General features: G+C 42.8%; 1 protein-coding gene across 3 annotated transcripts; it reads right to left on the minus strand.

Annotated features, from left to right (window-relative positions):
- Positions 1–2,418: 2,418 nt before the first annotated feature.
- Positions 2,419–15,159, minus strand: COMMD2 (COMM domain containing 2). Of its 3 annotated transcripts, XM_056564867.1 has the most exons (6): positions 13,965–14,900; positions 13,706–13,760; positions 10,431–10,508; positions 8,795–8,877; positions 8,542–8,715; positions 2,419–4,072 (listed from the first exon to the last, which is right to left on the minus strand). In XM_056564867.1, the coding sequence occupies exons 1-6, from the start codon at positions 14,010–14,012 to the stop codon at positions 3,875–3,877; spliced, it is 636 nt and encodes a 211-aa protein (XP_056420842.1). In that variant the 5' UTR covers positions 14,013–14,900; the 3' UTR covers positions 2,419–3,874. The 3 variants fall into 3 exon arrangements, with proteins under 3 accessions (XP_056420842.1, XP_056420843.1, XP_056420844.1); XM_056564868.1 differs by lacking the exons at positions 13,706–13,760; positions 13,965–14,900 and adding an exon at positions 15,001–15,159; XM_056564869.1 differs by lacking the exons at positions 13,706–13,760; positions 13,965–14,900 and adding an exon at positions 13,301–13,584.
- Positions 15,160–21,601: the final 6,442 nt, after the last annotated feature.

Genomic DNA, 21,601 nt, shown 5'->3' on the forward strand with positions numbered 1-21,601 from the left:
TGGGCCGATAAGATCGGCTAAACCGATAATCGGTCGATCCCTAATCCATATGTCTGATAGGTTTGAGACACTTTACGATAGAAAGGCATAGGGTGTGTTTAGGGGGTCAGGCAGGGAGCTCACTATGGTGAACATACTGAGAGGGACCAGTGGTATGCCCTGTTGGAGCTGGGGTGGAGGTGAGATTGGAATTAGCTAAATTATCCATTTCTTGTTTCAGGTTCCACATTTGCTGATTAATGTCAGCCTCTAGATTGGTGATGCTTTCTGCCAAGATGCTAGTCGGGACATATTGTGCCCCAGTTGTTTCTGTTTGGGATACTTGTGGACTCTCCCGAGCATCCAGATTTGACGGAGCTACAGTCATACACATTTCTGTTTATTTTGAGTTGCAATCCACAGATTTTTGCAATACACATGATATGGAAGGGTTTTATTAACTGCGCCTTTTTGTGAAAAGGCGCAAAGCCACTGAAAATTCTCTAAAACTACACGAGCCCAGATTCAGCTTAGCTTTTTAGTGTATGTGAAGAGTAAAATTTCAGAAAATGTGTACCTGCACAAAATGTATCAAATGTTCTGTGATCATTTAATAAACTTGGTGTTCCTACACATTACAAGCACAAAAAAAAAAAAAATAAGTTTAGAAAAATGCTTCACTTACACCTACAATGACAAATGCCGGCCACCATCTTTCCAAATAACGCTAAATTCTTGGATGTAATGGTTTTTCACACCTCCAATGCCTCCATCAATACAAAAACCTACTTTAAACCCATAGACAGCAACAGTTTTTTGGATTACAACAGTGTCCACAACAGTAAATGGCTCAACAATATCCCATACAGACAATACAAAAGAATAAGAAAGAACTGTACACAATCTTCTGATTACATCCAAAGTAAGATCCTAAACAGAAGATTCAAATCCAAAGACTATCCCTCCTCCATCATCAAAAATAGCTTCCAAAAAGCCAACCAACTCAACCAAAAAAACCTGTCTGCTTACAAGTAAAAAATAAGAAAAGAAGCCCTCTGATTTCACATGCAACTTTATTACCACATACACGAGCGACCACAAAAGCATAAAACGAATTATCAATAAGCACTGGAAAATCCTACAATTAGACCCGACTCTAAAGGACACCATCCAAACATTACATTCCGAAAGAACCGTTCCCTCAAAAATATACTAGCTCTTAGCCGTCACAAAAATCCTAAAAATAACAGTTCTGCTCTCTTTTCCCTTCCTCCCGTAATAGGAAGCTAGATGCAATAATGCAAGATGTAAATGCTGCCTGTCGATAACCCATGGTGCAAAAACATTCAAGTCACACATCACTAATGAATCCTTCAACATCAAGACTTTTATGAATTGCAGTACCAACTATATAATCTACCTCCTCGAGTGCCCCTGCACACTACAATATGTTGGACACACCATACAGTCCCTGCTTTGTCGCCTAAACATAGATCCAATGTGACCAACGGATTTGCTCTTCACAGTGTGTCACGCCACGCAGCCACCACACGCAATTGCAAATTTTCCAGCCTCCATATCACACCAATTGAACACATCCCGGAGAACACCAGTCAAAGATTCTCCACTTTAAAAAACAAGAGAATTACTGGATTTTTCGACTGCAAACCTTGCAGCCTACGGGTTTGAACGAATATATAGAACATATAGGTTAAACCTGTTTCCAACCTGTTCATGAAATTATTCCCATTCCTTCAATCCTTTCCACATGCATTTGCTTTTATGTACATTTAACTGTACCCACTATACTCTAGACGTACACAACCCCCATTAGATGCACCAGAGCCGTAGATCACTGATTGGTTAGCCCAAATCACATCACTACTGACCGGGAATTTCCTATCATCTTGTGGCGGATCTTCATTTTTCGACGTACAAACCACGCTATTGGTCAATTCTAACCACGTGATCCCAAATATTTTTAAACAATACCCCGGGAAATACTGTTATCCCACGGCAGCCTTATACTACAACCGCCTTCAAATTATTTCTCAACACTAGTTTGTTTACCGACGCCACCCCTCAATTCCCATTCATAAATTTCCATACTCCTCCCTAGTCTCTCCCAAATCCACATAATCTCCTTTTCAGATTTATCAAACACAACAGGAAAATCCTATTGTCTGTTTTCTTCATGCAATCCTTCCATCATTTTTTTTTTTTACTTTTTACGTGCAGCTGTATCTTTATTATATGCTACTACATGGTTCTATTCACGATTTGTATTTTATTGAACTTATGATGTGAACTCAAGGTCAGCATGCCCCTTGACCCCTCCAATGCTTCCTGGCACCATTTCTGGTTTATTTAAACTTGTGAATATTGTTACCAGTCATACACCCGCAATCTGAAGAAGTGATATGCTAATCCCGAAACACATTATTGCTTTTAGGTATCATGTTTTATTTATAGATTTATTTGTAGATAAACAACGATTTTACATCCAACATCTTCTGGACCATCTTCATTGAGCAGCACCATCTCCAGTGCCTTTTTTCTTCCTATTCCTCATTTCCATTACGGGTTCCTGCACAGGATACCAGTCCAGGCACTGCCGGCTTGCAGCTCTAAAGAGATTCAACGCTACCCCTACACGGGGTGATATGCATATAAACCAAGAGCCTTAAAAGGGGAGAGTCCTACCTACCAAAGGGGACCCGTTGGGTACATTTACCAAACTGCATTACGCGAGGTGCTGTCCTCCTTTTAGCTCTCCTCTTCGTTGCTGCTCATCAGGCATAGTCCAAGTAAATTGATGTGACTGTTTCCCCCCTCGCTCTGCAATACCAAAAGCATCATGACCAATGAAGGCTGTAATATTAAACTGTTATTTTCTGTACACTGCAAGACCCTCTAGGAAAATCATTAGCTCGGCTCCAGCTAAAGTAGCCAGGCCCGACCACTATGCAGTGAAGGAAACCAACTGCTTCCAGCCTTATTCACAATAAGGAGGCTATGGCAAACAGTTGAATGGTGGGGGAAACAGGTTGTAGCACTCCCCAGATAAGCAACTTATGACCTATCCTGAGAATAGACCATCATGACATCAGCATTATTTAAAATCTGTGCTGTGGCTTACTATGGGACTGTTGAACATAGAGTACAACACACAACTATACTTTGTATCCATGCAGACAATGAATAGAGCACCAGCACGCTTACTTGACTGTGCAGATGGGGGTTTTGAGTAGTCCATTTCTCAAGACCTTGGAGGTCCCGACAGTTCAGCTTCTCCACAGGCATCATACACTTATCCCCTCTCCGATGCATTACGGTCCTCATTTTTATGACTGCAGGTAAGAGGTTGGCTGAAGTCGAAATTCAACATACCTGAGCCTGATTCATTTTCACATAATAAGGCTTAAGTCAAATGACCCAAATAAAAAAAAGCATCAGAAGGATCTAATGTGCTTTCATTTTGGGTCACTGGACCAGTGGTTGGTCTGGGACTTATGAGCATAACATGGTTGCAAAAATGCGCAAAATTCTTAGAAGTATCACACTGATCTAAGTCTAAACAAGTGCATATTTGCAAAAAAAAAAAAAAAAACAAACTTAAAAATCATAGAGTTTCCTTTTATTAATACCAATGAATTGTAACAAATCTATTTACAAGCTTGCAACAAGGTCTTGAGGTTAATATGTGCTGTGTCCCAATGCTTCTTAACGCATGACCTATAGTAAGTACAAACCCCCAACACATCAATCTGATGAGAGTTGTAACTTTTGGTGGAGAATCAGATGCTGCATCATTGGTCCACATAGTATTATACAATATATTATCATTGTTAGGGTATGCATCATTACCATCGCAACAGTATAAAATCTGATGAGTTTACTTAATATTGCGCACAATTCGCCGGCAGTGGTTTGTTTTCATCTCAGCAAGCGCTTGTTCCAGTTCCTGGATGATATGGATTAATGTGGCGGGGTCTGTCTGTAATATGCTGGTCTTTAATTTGTTGTTCTCCTCCAGATGAAGCTTCATGGTGATGGTGGGCTTTATCTGGTGCCGGAGGCTTCTGCTGGCCAGCTACAAATCAGAAATGACATGTGTTAGACCTCATTCAACCGCCACACAGGGATTTTATTCTAATACATTTAGGAGCGCAATACTGCACCCTAGTGGCTTTTTGCAGCATTCAACGTGCGCTGCAAGTTATATCAGAAAATACTTTAAGATGTGGGCGACGAGTTTGTGAAATGCATTATGTTATCACAGTGGAAAAAAATGAAATTCTGCTTAACCTTAAGGACCCGGGGTTTTTCCGTTTTTTGCATTTTAGTTTTTTCCTCCTCACCTTTAAAAAATCATAACTCTCAATTTTGCAACAAAAAATCCATATAATGGCTTATTTTTTGCACCACCAATTCTACTATGTAATGACATCAGTCATTTTACCCAAAAATCGACGGCGAAACGGAAAAAAAATCGTTCAGACAAAATTGAAAAAAAAATGCCATTTTGTAACTTCTGGGGGCTTCCGTTTCTACGTAGTACATTTTTCGGTAAAAATGACACCTTATCTTTATTCTGTAGGTCCATACGATTAAAATGATACCCTACTTATATAGGTTTGATTTTGTCGTAAAAATCATAACTACATGCAGGAAAATTTATACATTTATTGTCATCTTCTGGCCCGTATAACTTTTTTTATTTTTCCGCGTATGGGTCGGTATGAGGGCTCATTTTTTGCGCCGTAATCTGAAGCTTTTAGAGGTACCATTTTTGTATTGATCAGACTTTTTGATCGCTTTTTATTCATTTTTTTTATGATATAAAAAGTGACCAAAAATACACTATTTTGGACCTTTTTGCGCGTACGCCATTGACCGTGCGGTTTAATTAATGATATATTTTTATAATTCGGACATTTCCGCACGCGGCGATACCATATATGTTTCTTTTTATTTACACTTTTTTTTTAATGGGAAAAGGGGAGTGATTCAAACTTTTATTAGGGAAGGTGTTAAATGATTGTTATTCACTTTTCTTTTTTTTTTTTGCAGTGTTCTAGCTCCCATAGGGACCTATAACACTGCACACACTGATCTTTTACATTGATTGATCAGCGGTTTATTATAAGAAACCACTGATCGATGATTCTGCTTGATCTCAGGCACTGAGCAGTCATTCGGCAATCGGACAACATGGAGGCAGGTAGGGACCCTCCGGCTGTCATTTCGCCGCGGCGATCCCGAACAGCTCCCTGAGCTAACCGGCATTGTTTTACTTTCACTTTAGACGCGGCGTTCAACTTTGAACGCCGCGTCTTAAGGGTTAATAGCGCGTGGCACCTCGATCAGTGCTGCGCGCTATTAGCCATGGGCCATGCCGTGACCCCGCGTTATAGAACGGGAGCGGACTCATGACGTACCGGTAAGTCATGGGTTCTTAAGAGGTTAAAGGGGTATTCCAGAAAAAAGCTTTATTTTATATTTTTTTTATATCAACTGGCACCAGAAAGTTGAATAGATTTGTAAATTACTCCTATTAAAAAAACTTAATCCTTCCAATAATTATCAGCTGCTGAAGTTGAGTTGTTCTCTTCTGTCTGGCAACAGTGCTCTCTGCTGACATCTCTGCTTGTCTCGGGAACTGCACAGAGTAGAAGAGATTTGCTTCTACTCTGGACAGTTCCCGAGACACGTGTCATCAGAGAGCACTTAGACAGGATAAGTAATGTAATGTATGTACTTACTGACTCAGAATAGTGAGTGCAGCTCTGTAGTATAATAAAGATATAATGCAGGATCAGGATAGGTAATGTATTGTACATACACCGTGACCCCACCAGCAGAACAGTGAGTGCAGCGCTGGAGAATAGCAGATGTTAGGCCTGATTCTGAGTTAGGCTGTGTTTACACTGCCATTGTGCTCTGACCCATGTGGCCCTTATTTTTTTTTTGTGCCAAACAGACCTTGAACAGGTCAAAGCACAATGGACACAGCCAGGTCCCAACGAGGCCCACTGACTTTGAATGGGTCAGTTGGGCTTCCAGGCCCGTCCGTTGTATCACAGGAGTTGAGTGGAGAAAAAATTAGGACATGCAGTAATTTCTTCTCCGCTTAATTCCCCTATTTTAAACAGGGACAGTGTGACGTCTGACCAGTTGCCCCGTCATTGAGATTCCCCAACACAGTGCCCCCCCCCCCTGTCACTGACATACATACCAACAACAAACTTTCCCCAAGTAACTAAGATTGCTCTATACACTGCCCCGTCATTAACGTCCCCCAACACACTGCCCCAGTCACTTACCACCCCCAAAATACACTGCCCCCCGCCTCTAACATCCCACCCAACACACTGCCCCGTCACTTAAAAACCCCATTACACACTGCCCCGTCACTTACAAACCCCATCACACACTGCCTCTTTTCAATTTTAACCCCCATTAAACACTGCCCCCATTACTTTTAACCCCTATAACACTGCGCCCCCCCCCCCCCCCCATCATTTTTAACCTCCATAAACACACTGCCCCCTGTCACTAACACTACTAAAAGTGACAGGGATAAAGCAAGCGCTCACAGTGCAACTTCGGCAGCTAGGCAGTAGTGATTGCAATGCTGATTCTGCGATCGCTTGTTTCTGCCTGCGGGGCCAAGCACATTCCTGGACCTATGCAGGCATGGGGGGTGTGTGCCACCTCTTACCTCCCTGCCTGCCCCACAGCCTTCCTGGACACGCCTTCTGTAATGCATATTCATGAGGTCTGGAAGAATACAGGCACCAGTATTTTGCATTACTGATTTTTTTTTTTACACATAACCCCAGGGGAACTGCTTCATACCCCTGGGAGTAAGTGTACCCCAGGTTGGGAACTGCTGCTGTAAGGGAACAGTGCTAAACACCGAGCCACCATGCTGCCTAACACATTAGGGGATTTCAGTGAGCAATTATATTCATCAGTTTTCTGATTCACTTTGCTGACACCATTAATCTTCCTCCTCAGATGTTGGATCAGTAATCCCAGGAATGGTCTATCCTGGTACTGTACAAAACCTTGGCAAGAGATACAGCAGCTTCGTTCTGGACAAATATGGTTCACTATGTATTCTGTAATGCAAATTCAAAAAGTCTATTAAAGCTTTAAAGGGGTATTCCAGGAAAACATTTTTTTTTTTTTTTTTTTTTTTTATTATATCCACTGGCTCCAGAAAGTTAAACAGATTTGTAAATTACTTCTATTAAAAAATCTTAATCCTTTCAATAATTATCAGCTGCTGAAGTTGAGTTGTTGTTTTCTGTCTGGCAACAGTGCTCTCTGCTGACATCTCTGCTTGTCTCGGGAACTGCACAGAGTAGAATAGGAAAAGAACAACTCAACTTCAGAAGCTCAAAAGTACTGAAAGGATTAAGATTTTTTTTAATAGAAGTAATTTACAAATCTGTTTAACTTTCTGGAGCCAGTTGATATATATATATATAAAAAAAAAGTTTTTTCCTGGATAACCCCTTTAAGTGTCCATCAATTCCAAAAACTTTTGCAAATCACAGAAACATGTCAAAAGTTTTGATCTGTCGGGGTCTCAGTGAGGAAAACCCCACTGATTAGAAGAACTAACGCAGAGTTCCCTCCCTGGCTCACAGAGATCTATGTCCTGCTTCACAGGAAATGGGACCATAGACTTATATTGGTTTCGCAGGACACCACCAAGACCCTGACCATTTCGCAGGACACCACAAAGACCCTGACCATTTCGCAGGACACCACTAAGACCCTGACCATTTAAAACTTTTGAAATGCCTTTGTGACATTTCAAAAGTTTTTTGAAATGATAGTGATACTTTAAAATATGCTCTCTTTGTTAAGGTCAGCATATTAGCCATGATGCTAAATGGAAAAAAATATTGTCCAATTTCCCTCTATATTTTCTCAACCTGACGAAAACCTGAACTCATAACATGAACTGAGTTTATTCTTTTTAATCGGCTATTATGCAATTTCAATATTTATTTGCCGCTTGGCTCAATTGCTATGTGGACCTGATATTATATTATGATGCCCTCAGCATATTTCAGTAACAGAGCTGCTTTAAGATTATTGGACAACTCTCAGGATAGAGTCAGATTCTTCAGAGTTGGATGAGCGGAGGTCGAGCTCTGGAAGCTCCGTCTATCAGCTATTTAAAAGGACTATTTACTGCTGGTCCATGCACTGTCTGTACTAACAGTACAGCGATTGCTAAGGCAAGCACTTGTAAGTAGTGAAGAGGCTGCAGCACTCACACAAGCATCGCAGGCCCTTCACACAGCTGAATGATCGGGCTGGTTGGAGCCAGACCCCCATTTATTTAATAATGATGGCCAATCCTGAGGCTAGGTTATACCTTTTCAAAGCCCTTAAAATCTTAATGATTATTTTACAAAGACTCCAAAGCATTATGAAAATACCTGAGCTGATTGTCCAGGCTTCACATAAACTTAGAACTAACCGCCCAATATAACATTATATATAAGAATAGAAAACGCTGCTGTGAATTTCATGTACCTGGACATCCAGCCGCCACTCAAGGTTATGGTAATGAGGAAGATTAGGTTCTAGCTCACTGAGAATTCGGCGGATCTCTTTCCTATTGTCCAAATACAATTGCAGAAGGACTTTATTCAGTTCTTCAGGAAAGCCCAAAACAAGCACAGAGTCTTGGAAATCAACCTCAGAGATCTATGGTGAAGAAGAATATTTCCATAAAGAACACAGCCCAGAAACACAGGACTAGCACACTGATGGACGCCCCACTCACCATAAGCTTGGAGCTCTCTGCGAGTAGATATGTGAGACCTTCTACAGCCTCTTGTATCGTGGTACTGCTCACCTCCAGCTTCCCTGTCAGGAAAGTACAAGGGTATTATAGTAAGGCTCCATATTAGAGATGAGCGAAGTTACAGTGATTTGATTCGTCATGAACTTCTCGGCTCGGCAGTTGATGACTTAGCCTGCATAAATGAGTTCAGCTTTCAGGTGCTCCGGTGGGCTGGAGACTCTCTCCTAGGACTGTATCCACCTTTTCCAGCCCACCGGAGCACCTGAAAGCTGAACTCATTTATGCAGGCTAAAGTCAGCAAACGCCGAGCCGAGAAGTTCATGATGAATCGAATTACTGTAACTTTGCTAATCTCTACTCCATATATACATTCTAGAAAATTATTAAATGTGATTGCTGTGTCATGTAGAATGAAAGAAAGAATTTTCAATATACTTTTTCGAACCAATTCCTTATGGAATTCAGGACAGATTTATATCCTTTAGTTTCCCTGCACAGGAGCATTTGAATGGGTCCCTTAAAATGTACCTGTCACCAAATAAACTTTTCTAAACTAACTCAGACTATATTCCCTAATACGCCTAACGATCCCCTACCCCTAAAAAAAAATTCAGAGCTTTAAAAAGCTCTGTATCTTACCTTTATTCTTGTTCACATCTCCCAGCAGGAGAAAGTGGGCATTTCCCAGCAGGCATGACATCACTGAAGTCACATCACTGTGATGAATAGAAGACCTCAAAGCTCTATGCATGTTTCAGTAAGGCTCTTTGCAGCTTTCAATGAGGCTCTGTGCAGCTGTCAATCAAGCTCAGTGCAGAGAAGCACTTCCTGAGTTTGGTCTCCTGCCAGGCCAGGAAGAGACCACTCACTGTATTAATTGCAGCAGGGAACAGAACAGAGCCACCTAGTAGATGTTTTTTCTATTAAATTTTAAACATATTTATGTTGATAATTTTAAAAGCAAGTGAATGGGAAAGTGTCTGCTAATTACACAAGGAACACTATATTAAAAGTTTTATTTGGTGACAGGTACTCTTTAATGCTACCATGGAAATTCATGGCTACCTGTAGTCTTCCTGACGATATTACCTGATCCCTGGATGACTACAGCTGCCAGAATAGCTCATCCCTAATACACATGCATTCAGAAAATATGTACAGCTTCATTCACACTACGTTTAAAGCATACAGCAGCCAGATATGGCAGAAGAATTTCAAAACCACCTCCTGCCATATCTCTGTCGCGTTTCGGCCCACAGGGCCTTAGTCATACATCTTGTATGACTAAGGCCCTGTGGGCCAAAATGCGTCAAATTACTTGAGTTCCTGTCATTTCCCATGGCAACCCAATAAAGAAGTTCCTCGCACGAGTCTGGCGCTGGACATTCTCTTCTTTCTATGTGCTAAGTGGACTAGTCCTGGTCCAGTCCGAGCGCAATCCCAAGGGTGAGCTGGATATAACTCTTTTACTAGTCCTAGTATACATGACACAAGTGAATTTCCAGCAAAATACATTCAGTCACTAGACTACAAATTAAAGATATAATTTTGTCCTTTAAGACTCATATGAAGCAGACAATAAGCCACCAAGTTCCAACATATGTTCATTACTCACTTGCAGCTCCTTCATAGACTTTTGGATTTGACCCTTTCCGTAGAAATTCTACTGCAATTCGACCAAATTCTCCAACAACTGCAGAGACAAGAAAAAAAAAAGAAGTGTTAACCACTTTGTGACAGACATATCTACTGATCATTGCCCAAAAAATATATGTGCAATTTATAGGAAACTAGCTGTAGTGTCACATGATAATTTTAATTTCCTTTGATATTAAAAGAATCCAGTCATAAGAATGACATAGCCACATTGTGTCAACAACGCAGAGCGAGGCTGAAGCATTCACCCGTCTGCTATTCATATGGGGCTCTTAAAGGGGTACTCCGGTAAAAAAACAATTTTTTTTTAAATCAATTACTCCTATTTAAAAATGTTAAACCCTTCCAGTGCTTATCAGCTGCTGTATGCTTGACAAGAAGTTCTTTTCTTTTTAAATTAATTTTCTGTCTGACCACAGTGCTCTCTGCTGACACCACTGTCTGTCTCAGGAACTGACCAGAGCAGAAGAGGTTTGCTCTGGACACAGAGGAGTCAGCAGAGAGCACTGTGGTCAGACAGAAAAGAAATGTAAAAAGAAAAGAACTTCCTGTGGAGCATACAGCAGCTGATAAGAACTGGAAGGATTAAGATTTTTAAATAGAAGTAATTTACAAATCTGTAACTTTCTGGCACCAGTTGATTTAAAAAAAAAAAAAAAAAAAAAAATAGTTTTTCACCGGAGTTCCCCTTTAATAGGTACATACCAAAATCTCCCAGTAGTGCAGTCTCAGACTTTGGGCCTGCCAATTTAACAGATTGTGCCTCCATCAAAGAGGACTTGTCACATACTTGTATTTCCTATGAAATAATTCTGGAACATCATTTCTTCTAGCTCTTTGTTGTATCATTCATCTGTTATCCTTGCTAGAAATGTTTGACTAAATAGCCAAATGGGTGTTACTGGTAACATCCAATTGGCTATTTAGTTAGTAACAATAACATTGGCGCAACAAAAGGAATACACATTTTAGTAAAACAAGCAGGTCATGAGAGTCCGCAGGTCCTCTTTAATGCCGATGTACCTTAAAGGGGTACTCCGGCCCTAAGATATATTATCCCTATCACGCCCGCTCCCATAGACTCTCATTGAGGGGGTGGGGCGTCACGATAGTCCGGCCCCATGGTCGTGAGGCTTCAGACTCAGAGTTTCCAGCGCTGCGTGGAGCACACACAGGTGGGCGCTGCATGAGAGATTGCGGGGGACCCCAGCGGCGTGACCCCCGCGATCAGACAGCTTATCCCCTATTCTTTGGATAGGGGATTAGATGTCTTAAGGCCAGAGTACCCCTTTAATAAACTTATTTTACTCTTTTAGATGACTGAATATAATAATTTTTTCATTAGGAATTATGTTTAAAGCGTTACTGTTAAATTTCTTTTAAAATTTCACACAGATATGTCAAAGGTTAGAGGGGTACCCAAGATAACTAAACTTATCCCCTATCCACAGGGGACAATAAGGCACCTAGAGACAATCAGGAGTGACGGCTGCTCAGCCAATCACTGCAATTGTGGACAGGGGATAAGCTTTGCTCCCTGAAGTACCTCTTTAAATGGAAACAAACTTGACCCTATACAACCAGCGGCTTCATGTTATAGATGTGAAGATTAGGTTTCCTACTATGTCTGGATGTCCTCCTGTCTGTCCGCAAAAGTAGAGAAAACTAATTTTGTAAATCTCCTGCGTTGTACGTAAATGAGGCACAACTGTGGCGTGCAGGTTCCTGAACTAGTGACCATGCCACGTCTATTCAAGTGTGATTGACAGAATGGGCATAGTCCGCTGTAATGAAGAAAACTGTGTCCCTGTAGTGGAATGTGACCCCCTATACAAGGACACAGTTTTCTGCTTTACAGCCCGCTCACTCCATCCCTGCTACCCTCTCTCAGGGGGACGGGGACTAAGTTTCTCCACCCATCTCCCAGCCTTTCTCCCACCTGCCTGCGCCGCACATCCACCATCTGTCTGCAAGCTGTTCCAAGACTACCACCCCCAGCATGTCCTCACTGTAATGGCATGCTGTGGGAGTTGTAGTCTTGGAACAGGTAGTGGGGGGATGTTATAAAAGCGGTGCAGGTAGGTGGGAGAAAGGCTGTGGAGCGCTCCTTTGGCTGCATTCCACAGTCTAAGTGGTGCAAAAACTGTGTCCCCGTCCCCCTGAGAGAGGGTAGCGGGAATGGAGTGAGAGGGACTGTGCTGTAAAGCAAAAAACTGTGTCCTTGTGCAGATGGTCACATTCCGCTACAGGGACACAGTTTTCTATGTTACACCGCCATCACTGCTCTGCACCCTGAAGTCTAGGCAGACACAGGGATGACACGGCCCTTTAGGGAGACTGAATAATCGTATTTACAGTCCGGGGAGCAGCGACTAGTTCAGGAAGCTGCTCGCCTCAATGACTAGTTGAGAATTATTTACTTACGGTGCAGTTGTTTTCTCCACTTTCACAAATGAAAAGGACATTGAGGCATGGTAGGACACCTAATCTTCATATCTATAACATGTTGCCACTGGTTACATACCTTTTTAGCTCCCTAAAGAAGTGATTTAGGACAGTACTCTCCAAACTGTGGCCCTCCAGATGTTGCAAAAGTACAATTCCCAGCATGCCCGGACAGCCGTTGGCTGTCCGTGCATGCTGGGAGTTGTACTTTTGCAACATCTGGAGAGCCACAGTTTGGAGAGCACTGATCTAGAAGAATGCTTCACTGCAATGGCTCCTCCTAGTGGTTGCTGAGGGGCAGCATGTCTGTTGGGTTTATTATATGCTGATCTCTTCCAAAAAACAGCAATCCCTTAGTAACTTCAGTAAAAAGGGACATCGAACCTGGAACCTTGCAGGTGCCTTTTGGCATGGAGGCGAAGGGTAAGGTTTGTTGGGGGCCTCTCTCCTTTCGGACAAGGGTTTGCGATAGACCGCATCCTTTGTGCACTTTTGTTTGTGTAACACGTTTGCACTTTTTCTTGCAATTTGGGCGATTCGAGAGCACGTTCCTCGGCTCTTAAATAAAAAACAGCTGTATCCTCCAGCTACGGATGCACAGCTCTGGAGAATGTTACTCTCAGGGGATTAATAGAACTGACGAGGTGTGTTATCTTGGTATTGAGACCTCAATAGCAAAAAGCATGAGCCTCCCTCATCTAAGCCAATAGTACTACATGTCTAGGCTATAGGGGACTGCTATAGCGGGGTCCTATATAGGAGCCCAGTAAAGTGAAAAAAAACTCTGACCTGTAGCCGAATGTGACCTGAGCTCAACGCTCTCAGCTCTTCTCAGTGCTGATCGCTGTTAGGGATAGGGTTTAAGATTAGGGGTTAGGATTGGTTGTAAGGGTTAGGATTAGGGGTTAGAATTAGGGTTAGTGAGAGGGAGACGGCTGTAACACAGAAGACTGTGTCCCTGTGCGGAGGGTCACATTCCGCTACAGGGACACAGTTTTCTTCATTACAACGTTCATACTACATAGGTGACGCCACATGGAAGCCATACCAACAGGGACAGGTCTGTACTGTGTCCTATGAGGTTACTGAACACCATAGACTAATTCAGTGGTTCTCAACCTTTTTTGCCTGAGAGACTGAGTTGCTTGACAGCCCATACCCAAAAAATTGTACCCCCATATTAGAGACCTTCTATAATGATTATAGTATAAATCATATGCTTTACTTTCCTCTATAACAGACCCCCTGTTCCTCTCCCTATCTCCCCAGTCCCCCGATTTACAGGTGACGTCTTCTCTCATGGGAGTTGTTTACTTTTCTTTTCTTCACTATCTGGCCTAGACCGCCATTAAGATTTCGCCCATACAAGACTTCTCCACAAAATCAGCCAGACAAACATTTTAGGCTCCTTTCTGCAGTACAATACCCACCTATTTACAAACTCCCCATGTTTATTGTCACACACGCAAATAGTATCCGATTTGTTTCCCCATAAAGTTGTTAGGCCCCCTCTGTGCCCCCAAATATAGCTGTAGGCCCCCAAACTGCCCCCATATATAGTTGTAGGCCATCATACTGTCCCGCTTTGGTGCTCCCCTGCTCCTCTGGACTGGGGACCTCTTGTTATGGCTCATAGCAGTAGGTCCCCGGTCTGCAGGGGTAGTGGCGTAACAAAGCTGATGGTAGTTCCTGCCCACAGCAGCCCAGTGCCCGCGCTTCCCCTTTGCTGTCCCCCTGCTCCTCGGTGCAGTGACGTCAGCCTACCATTTCTTTCAAAGAGGTCCAGACCAGTAACCAGTGGCTGCCATTAATGATTTTTTTTTCAAGAACCCCCTGGAGAACTGCTAAGTGCCCCTGGGGGTACTTGTACCCCAGGTTGAGAACCACTGGACTAATGTATTCAGCTATAACCTGCACACCCTCATCTATTCTCTCATCACTTCCACTACAAATACCAGCACAACCAGAACAGGGAAATGCTGCACTATATCACAGCTATCTGGAGAGGAGAGTGTTAAATGTCCTTGTTGCCATAGCAGCCAGAGTTTCTGTTTTTCTACTTGAACTCTGCTCACGTGACTCACCCGCGCTCTCCACCTGGGTGAGGATCTGCAGATGTGCCCGGTGCTCGTCACTCAACACCAGCAACATGATGGCTGGACCCTCAGTGTACCGCTCCGCTCAGTCAGCCCTACATCACATGACTGCTCTATATGTGCACCCAGCTAAACCCTCCGGCAGGAAACAAGCGCCCGCATAATGGATTCCTTAATACTTCCTTATTATCACCATCTAGTGGCAGCTTTGTATAATGCAGGGAAATGTCGCCCTGTCTGATTATGGTGAGCAGCAGGGTCAGGATATGATGCCTACACCTCGTGTAGGGTCCCCATTTATATCAAGGGGTGTGCACAGAGAAGGGGGGGATCCTATGGGGTTCCGAGTGTTTATTTACAAGATCATCACCCGTGTAAGTGTGCAGTGTACCCTTCCATTGTCAGGCATTGTAATTCCTGTGTTGTGACATCACTGTGCGTATTATTCCCATACTGTGACATCACTGTGCATATTATTACCATACTGTGACATCACTGTGCATATTATTCATATACTCTGACATCACTGTCCATAATATTCCCATACTGTGACATCACTGTGCGTATTATTCCCATACTGTGACATCACTGTGCGTATTATTCCCATACTGTGACATCACTGTGCATATTATTACCATACTGTGACATCACTGTGCATATTATTCATATACTCTGACATCACTGTCCATAATATTCCCATACTGTGACATCACTGTGCGTATTATTCCCATACTGTGACATCACTGTGCATATTATTCATATACTCTGACATCACTGTCCATAATATTTCCATACTGTGACATCACTGTGCATATTATTCCCATACTCTGACATCACTGTCCATAATATTCCCATACTGTGACATCACTGTGCATATTATTCCCATACTGTGACATCACTGTACGTATTATTCCCATACTGTGACATCACTGCATATTATTTCCATACTGTGACATCACTGTGCATATTATTCCCATACTCTGACATCAGTGTCCATAATATTCCCATACTGTGACATCACTGTGCATATTATTCCCGTTCTGTGACATCACTGTACGTATTATTCCCATACTGTGACATCACTGTGCGTATTATTCCCATACTGTGACATCACTCTGCATATTATTCCCATACTGTGACATCACTCTGCATATTATTCCCATACTGTAACATCACTGTGCATAATATTCCCATACTGTGACATCACTGCGTATTATTCCCATACTATGACATTACTGTGCATATTATGACCCTACTGTGACATCACTGTGCATATTATTCCCATCCGGTGACATCACTGTGCATATTATGACCCTACTGTGACATCACTGTGCATATTATTCCCATCCGGTGACATCACTGTGCATATTATGACCCTACTGTGACATCACTGTGCATATTATTACCCTACTGTAACATCATGGTGCGTCTTATGTGCAGATTATTCCCATAATGTAACATCACTGTACATATTATTCCCATACTGTAAAATCGTTGTGCTTATTATTCCCATACTGTGAATTTGCTCTGCATATTATTTACATACAGTAACATCACTCTGCATATTATTTACATACTGTAACATCACTGTGTGTATTATTTACATACTTTGACACTGCTGTGCATAATATTCCAATACTGTGACATTATTGTGCAAATTATTCCCATACTGTGACATCACTGTGCATGTTATTACCATACTGGGACATTACGGTGCATATCATTCCCATACTGTGCTATTGTTCTGCGTATTATTCCCATACAGTCATATAACTGTGCAATAACCCTTTTCTATTTACTATCCTAGTACTGTGCTATTACTGTCCTTAGATTTAATCTGTGACATCACCAACTTTACTATTCCATTTCCCGACGGTGAAGTCATTCTGTGCACATTATTGCCTTACTGTGAAATCACTGTGTACAATAAACCTTTCCTATGACTTAATTGTATTCATTATCTTTGTACTGGAACATTACTGTTGCTCTTTATATATGATGTCACTATATATATATATATATATATATATATATATATATATATATATATGATTTCTTGTTAATTACATATGTTATGTCACTCTGTGACATTACTGTGTACCTTTTTCCCATAATGTGTACAGTAATAATTTCCTATGACTTCACAATATTTATAATTAATGTACTATGGCATCATTCCTGCACTGTGACATCACTGTAACTATTACTTATCTGCTGTTATTTCACTTAGGTTGCTACCGTGTGCTGAGTGCATAATAAGGGGAAGTAAACAAAGGGACTGGGGCAGATCATTTGCGTCAGTGCTGGAACAAGCAAGCTAAGTGAAGTGTAGTTTATTATTTCCTAATAGGCAGCAGATCTTTATGTCCTCTGACATCTGCAGTCAGCCAGGAAGTTTCCATACACATTAGATGGTCAGCCAGTCCCACAATCAGTAGGTTTGGCATTTTTCTGATGTGCATAGTCAGTTTTAGTAACAAAGTTCATAAGGTTGAAAAAAAGAACAAAGAAAGGTTAAAAAAAGAAGAGTCCATCAAGTTCAACCTATATCCCTAATGAGTCCCTACGGAGTTGATCCAGAGGAAGGCAAAAAAAAAACTCATGCTAGAGGTAAACAATATGAATGAAGTCAGAATAAATCCCTGGATCAACCTTCTGTCCCTATAAATCTAGTATCCATAACTAGAGATGAGCAAATTTAAAAAAAAATTCAATTCGGCCGATTCGCCGAATTTTCCCCCAAAATTTTATTCAGTCTGAATTTATTCATGACAAATTGCTATTAAAAATGGCTATTTCTGGCATACAGAGAGCCTCAATAGGGTTGTAAAAAACTTTGTCTTGCTGTAACACGCATAGGGTGTGTGCTCTGTTCAGATCAGAGGAGTCGCTATTAGAATCACTGTTGCAGAGCCGCACAATGACAGAGCCTGGAGGTGGCATCAGTATGAGGAGACCATATAGTGGCTGAATGACCCAGTGTGGAGGTGGTGGCAGCATTAGGAGACCATATAGTGGCTGAATGGCACAGCATGGAGGTGTTGGCAGCATGAGGAGTCCATATAGTGCCTGAATGACACAGCGTGGAGGTGGTGGCAGCATGAGGAGACCATATAGTGGCTGAATGACACAGCAAGGAGGTGAGAGCAGCATGAGGAGTCAATATAGTGCATGAATGACACAGCGTGGAGGTGGCGGCAGCATGAGGAGACCATATAGAACCTGAATGACACTGTGGAGGTGGTGGCAGCATGAGGAGACTATATAGTGGCTGAATGACACAGCCTGGAGGTGGTGGAAGCATGAGGAGAACATATGGTGGCAGTATGAGACAGCTTGGAGCTGACATCAGCATGAGAACATATGGTGGCAGAATGAGACAGTCTGGAGGTGGCAGTAGCATCAGGAGTCCTGAAAGTGACCCGGTGACAGAGTGGTGCCTTGGGTGGCAATACCAGTACCCGGTGACGAAGGTGGATGAAAAAAGGAGAACTTGGAATCAGATGTGTGGCATCAGGCGGGTTGCAGGATCAGAATAGTAGCTTGAGGCAGGTAGGCAAAAGAATACGATCTTTTTTGTAAAAGTGTTAGTGCGCACATTTAAGTATTGACGATATGCATTAAGTAAAACTTAACTTTTAATAATATGCTTAGGATAAAATATATGGACCCATATTTTTTTTTTTTAAATCAACAAAAGGAAAGGTGTGTAAAAAACACCATGGTTAATCTACTCTGATACATCAGGCATTGGTGGGTGGAAATCTGCTGATCCATGCCTGATTCATCTTCACAAAGGTCAGTATCTCCACATTTTTCGTGGACAGACGAGTTCTCCTTGGGGTTACTATGGCCCTCGCCGCAATAAACACCCGCTCTGATGGCACACTACTGGCCGGGCAGGACAGCATTTCCAGGGCAAACTCTGCTAGTTGCGGCCACAAATCAAGTTTGGCTGCCCAGAAGTCCAGCAGATCTTCAAGGTGTGTTGGCATGGACACGTCAAGATATGCCACCACCTGCTAGTTCAGGTCCTGCTCCAGGTCTACCTGCTGCTGATGAGTAGCTTCACTATGTGGGTGAAGAAAGCTACTCATCAGCAACTGTAGACTCAGGCTGCTGCTGATGGAGCTGGTACTGCTCCTGCCACCCCAACCCTCCCCAGCAGCTATGGCAGTGGAAGGTGAGCACAGAGGGCCCCCCGAGTCAGACCTGTAAGAGGATGGACGATGGCGCAAATAGGCATTGGCCAACTGACTACGTAGGATGTCTCTTTAGTAGATCAGTTTGTCCTCCCTAACAGTGGGTGTAAAAAAAGGCCCTCATTTTGTGCCGGTAGCCAAGGTCCAATAAGGTGGAGAGCCAAAAGTCATCCTGCTGCTGAATGGTGACAATTCAGCAGTCACTACGCAAGCAAGTGAGCAGGCATTGTGCTATTTGTGCAAGTGACTTGGAGGGACTCACTGCCTCCATCTCCACTGCATACTGCCATGGTGTGTCTGGGACCTCTGTCTCGCCTTCCTCATTACCTTGTAGCTCCTCTAGCTTCTCCTGCTCCTCCTCTCCTCTCAGATGACTAGAAAAACTGCCCATCTCACAAAACCTAAACTGTGCTCCACTATGCCCCTCCCCCTACTCCTCCAATTCAGCCCCCACATGGCTCATGTGGCCTTGAGATGTAGGCGCCACGTCTCCAGTGCCCTGACCAGCCATTGTTTCCAACAAGTGTTGTAGTAGATGAAGCAGTGGAATGATGTTGTTCATCCCGTAATCCTGGCAACTGACTAATAACGTGGCTTCCTCAAAGGGCCTGAGCAAACAGCAGGTGTCACGTATGAGCTGCCTCTGGTTGACATTGAAGTTACACAGTCCCCCTATCTGCTTGAATCATCAAGAAATCGTGATGGCTTTTCTCTGTTTGTATAGTCGATCCAACATATGGAGGGTGGAATTCCAATGTGTGGCACTGTCGCAAATCAGACTATGTTGGGGGATACCGTTCTGACGGTGAAGTTTAAGGAGGGTTTGCTTTGCGGTGTACGAGTGGTTGAAGTGCATGCAAAGTTTCCTTCCCATTGTTAGGCTGTCTTACAGATGGGGGGAACACTTCAAGAACTGTTTGACAACCGGATTGAACATGTGTGCCATGCTGGGCACATGGCTCAGGCTTCCTTGACACAGCGCAGACAAGATGTTCTTCCCGTTGTCGGCCACCATGGTTCCCATTTCCAGTTTTCTTGGAGTAAGCCATGATTCGATTTCTTAATCAATGACTTTTAGCAGTTTCTCGCCTGTGTGACTCCGGTCGCCAAGGCAAACCATGTGAAGAACGGTGTGACACCGCCGATCCCTGCACACATGGTATGCTAGATTGGCACTGAGACTTGTCCGTGCAGTGGAGGCTGAGGACATGGTGGAGGATGAGGAGGCGGAGTCACACACTCTCACAGCACCAATGGCCTGAGAGCGTGGTGGCGGAAGCGGCATGACCTTTCCAAGTTGCTGTTGTGGCTGTAAAAGAACCACATTTACCCAGTGGGCCGTAAAGGACATGTATTGTCCCTGACCGTAGTTACAGCTCCACACGTCGGCGTTGCCATGCACTTTGGTATTCACCGACAGGCTCAAGGACTGGCCCACCTTCTGTTCCACAAAATTGTGCAGGGCTGGTACTGTCTTCTTCGCAAAGAAGTAATGGCTTGGGACTCTTCACCTCGGCTCAGCACAAGCCATTAGTTCTCTGAAAGGTGCAGTGTTGAACCTCATCTGCCACTTCCCAGCCCAAACCTCCAACCTATCCAGATCCATTTGTAACAGTGCACAGTCCTCTATTGTGTTAACCACTTTACAGAGTTAAGTATCATCTGCAAAGATTTCTATTTTACTTTACTATCCCTCGACAAGGTCATTAATACCTATATTAAATAGAATAGGACCCAAAAATGACCCCTGTGGTAACCCACTAGTAGCAGTCACCCAATCAGAATAAGTACCATTAATAACCACCCTCGGTTTCCTATCACTGAGCCAGTTACTTACACACATTCTCCCCCAGCTGAATCCTTCTCATTTTATGCACCAACCTTTTATGTGGCACCGTATCAAATGCTTTGGAAAAATCCAGATATACGATATCCAGCGATTTCCCCCTGTCCAGTCTGGAGCTCACCTCTTCATAAAAGCTGATCAGGTTAGTTTGACAGGACCGATCCCTCATAAAGCCATGCTGATAGGGAGTCATACATTTATTATCAAGATTATTATCAAGATACTCCAAAATAGCATCTCTTAGAAAATCCTCAAACAATGTACATACAACGGAGATCAAACTAACAGGCCTATATTTCCCAGGGTCACTTTTTGACCCCTTTTTAAATATTGGCACCACATTTACTATGCACCAGTCCTGGGGAACACCTCTTGCTTGAATATTAGAAATAGGGGTCTGTCTATTACTTTACTTAACTCCCTTAGAACACAGGGGTGAATGCCATCTGGAAATGGTGATTTGTTTTAGGCTGGGTTCACATTACGTTTGTATTTATGTGTAATGTACACATTTTATACTCTTGAAAAGCAGAATAACAAA

Source organism: Hyla sarda, chromosome 3 (genome assembly GCF_029499605.1).
Source record: "Hyla sarda isolate aHylSar1 chromosome 3, aHylSar1.hap1, whole genome shotgun sequence".
Taxonomy (NCBI): domain Eukaryota; kingdom Metazoa; phylum Chordata; class Amphibia; order Anura; family Hylidae; genus Hyla; species Hyla sarda.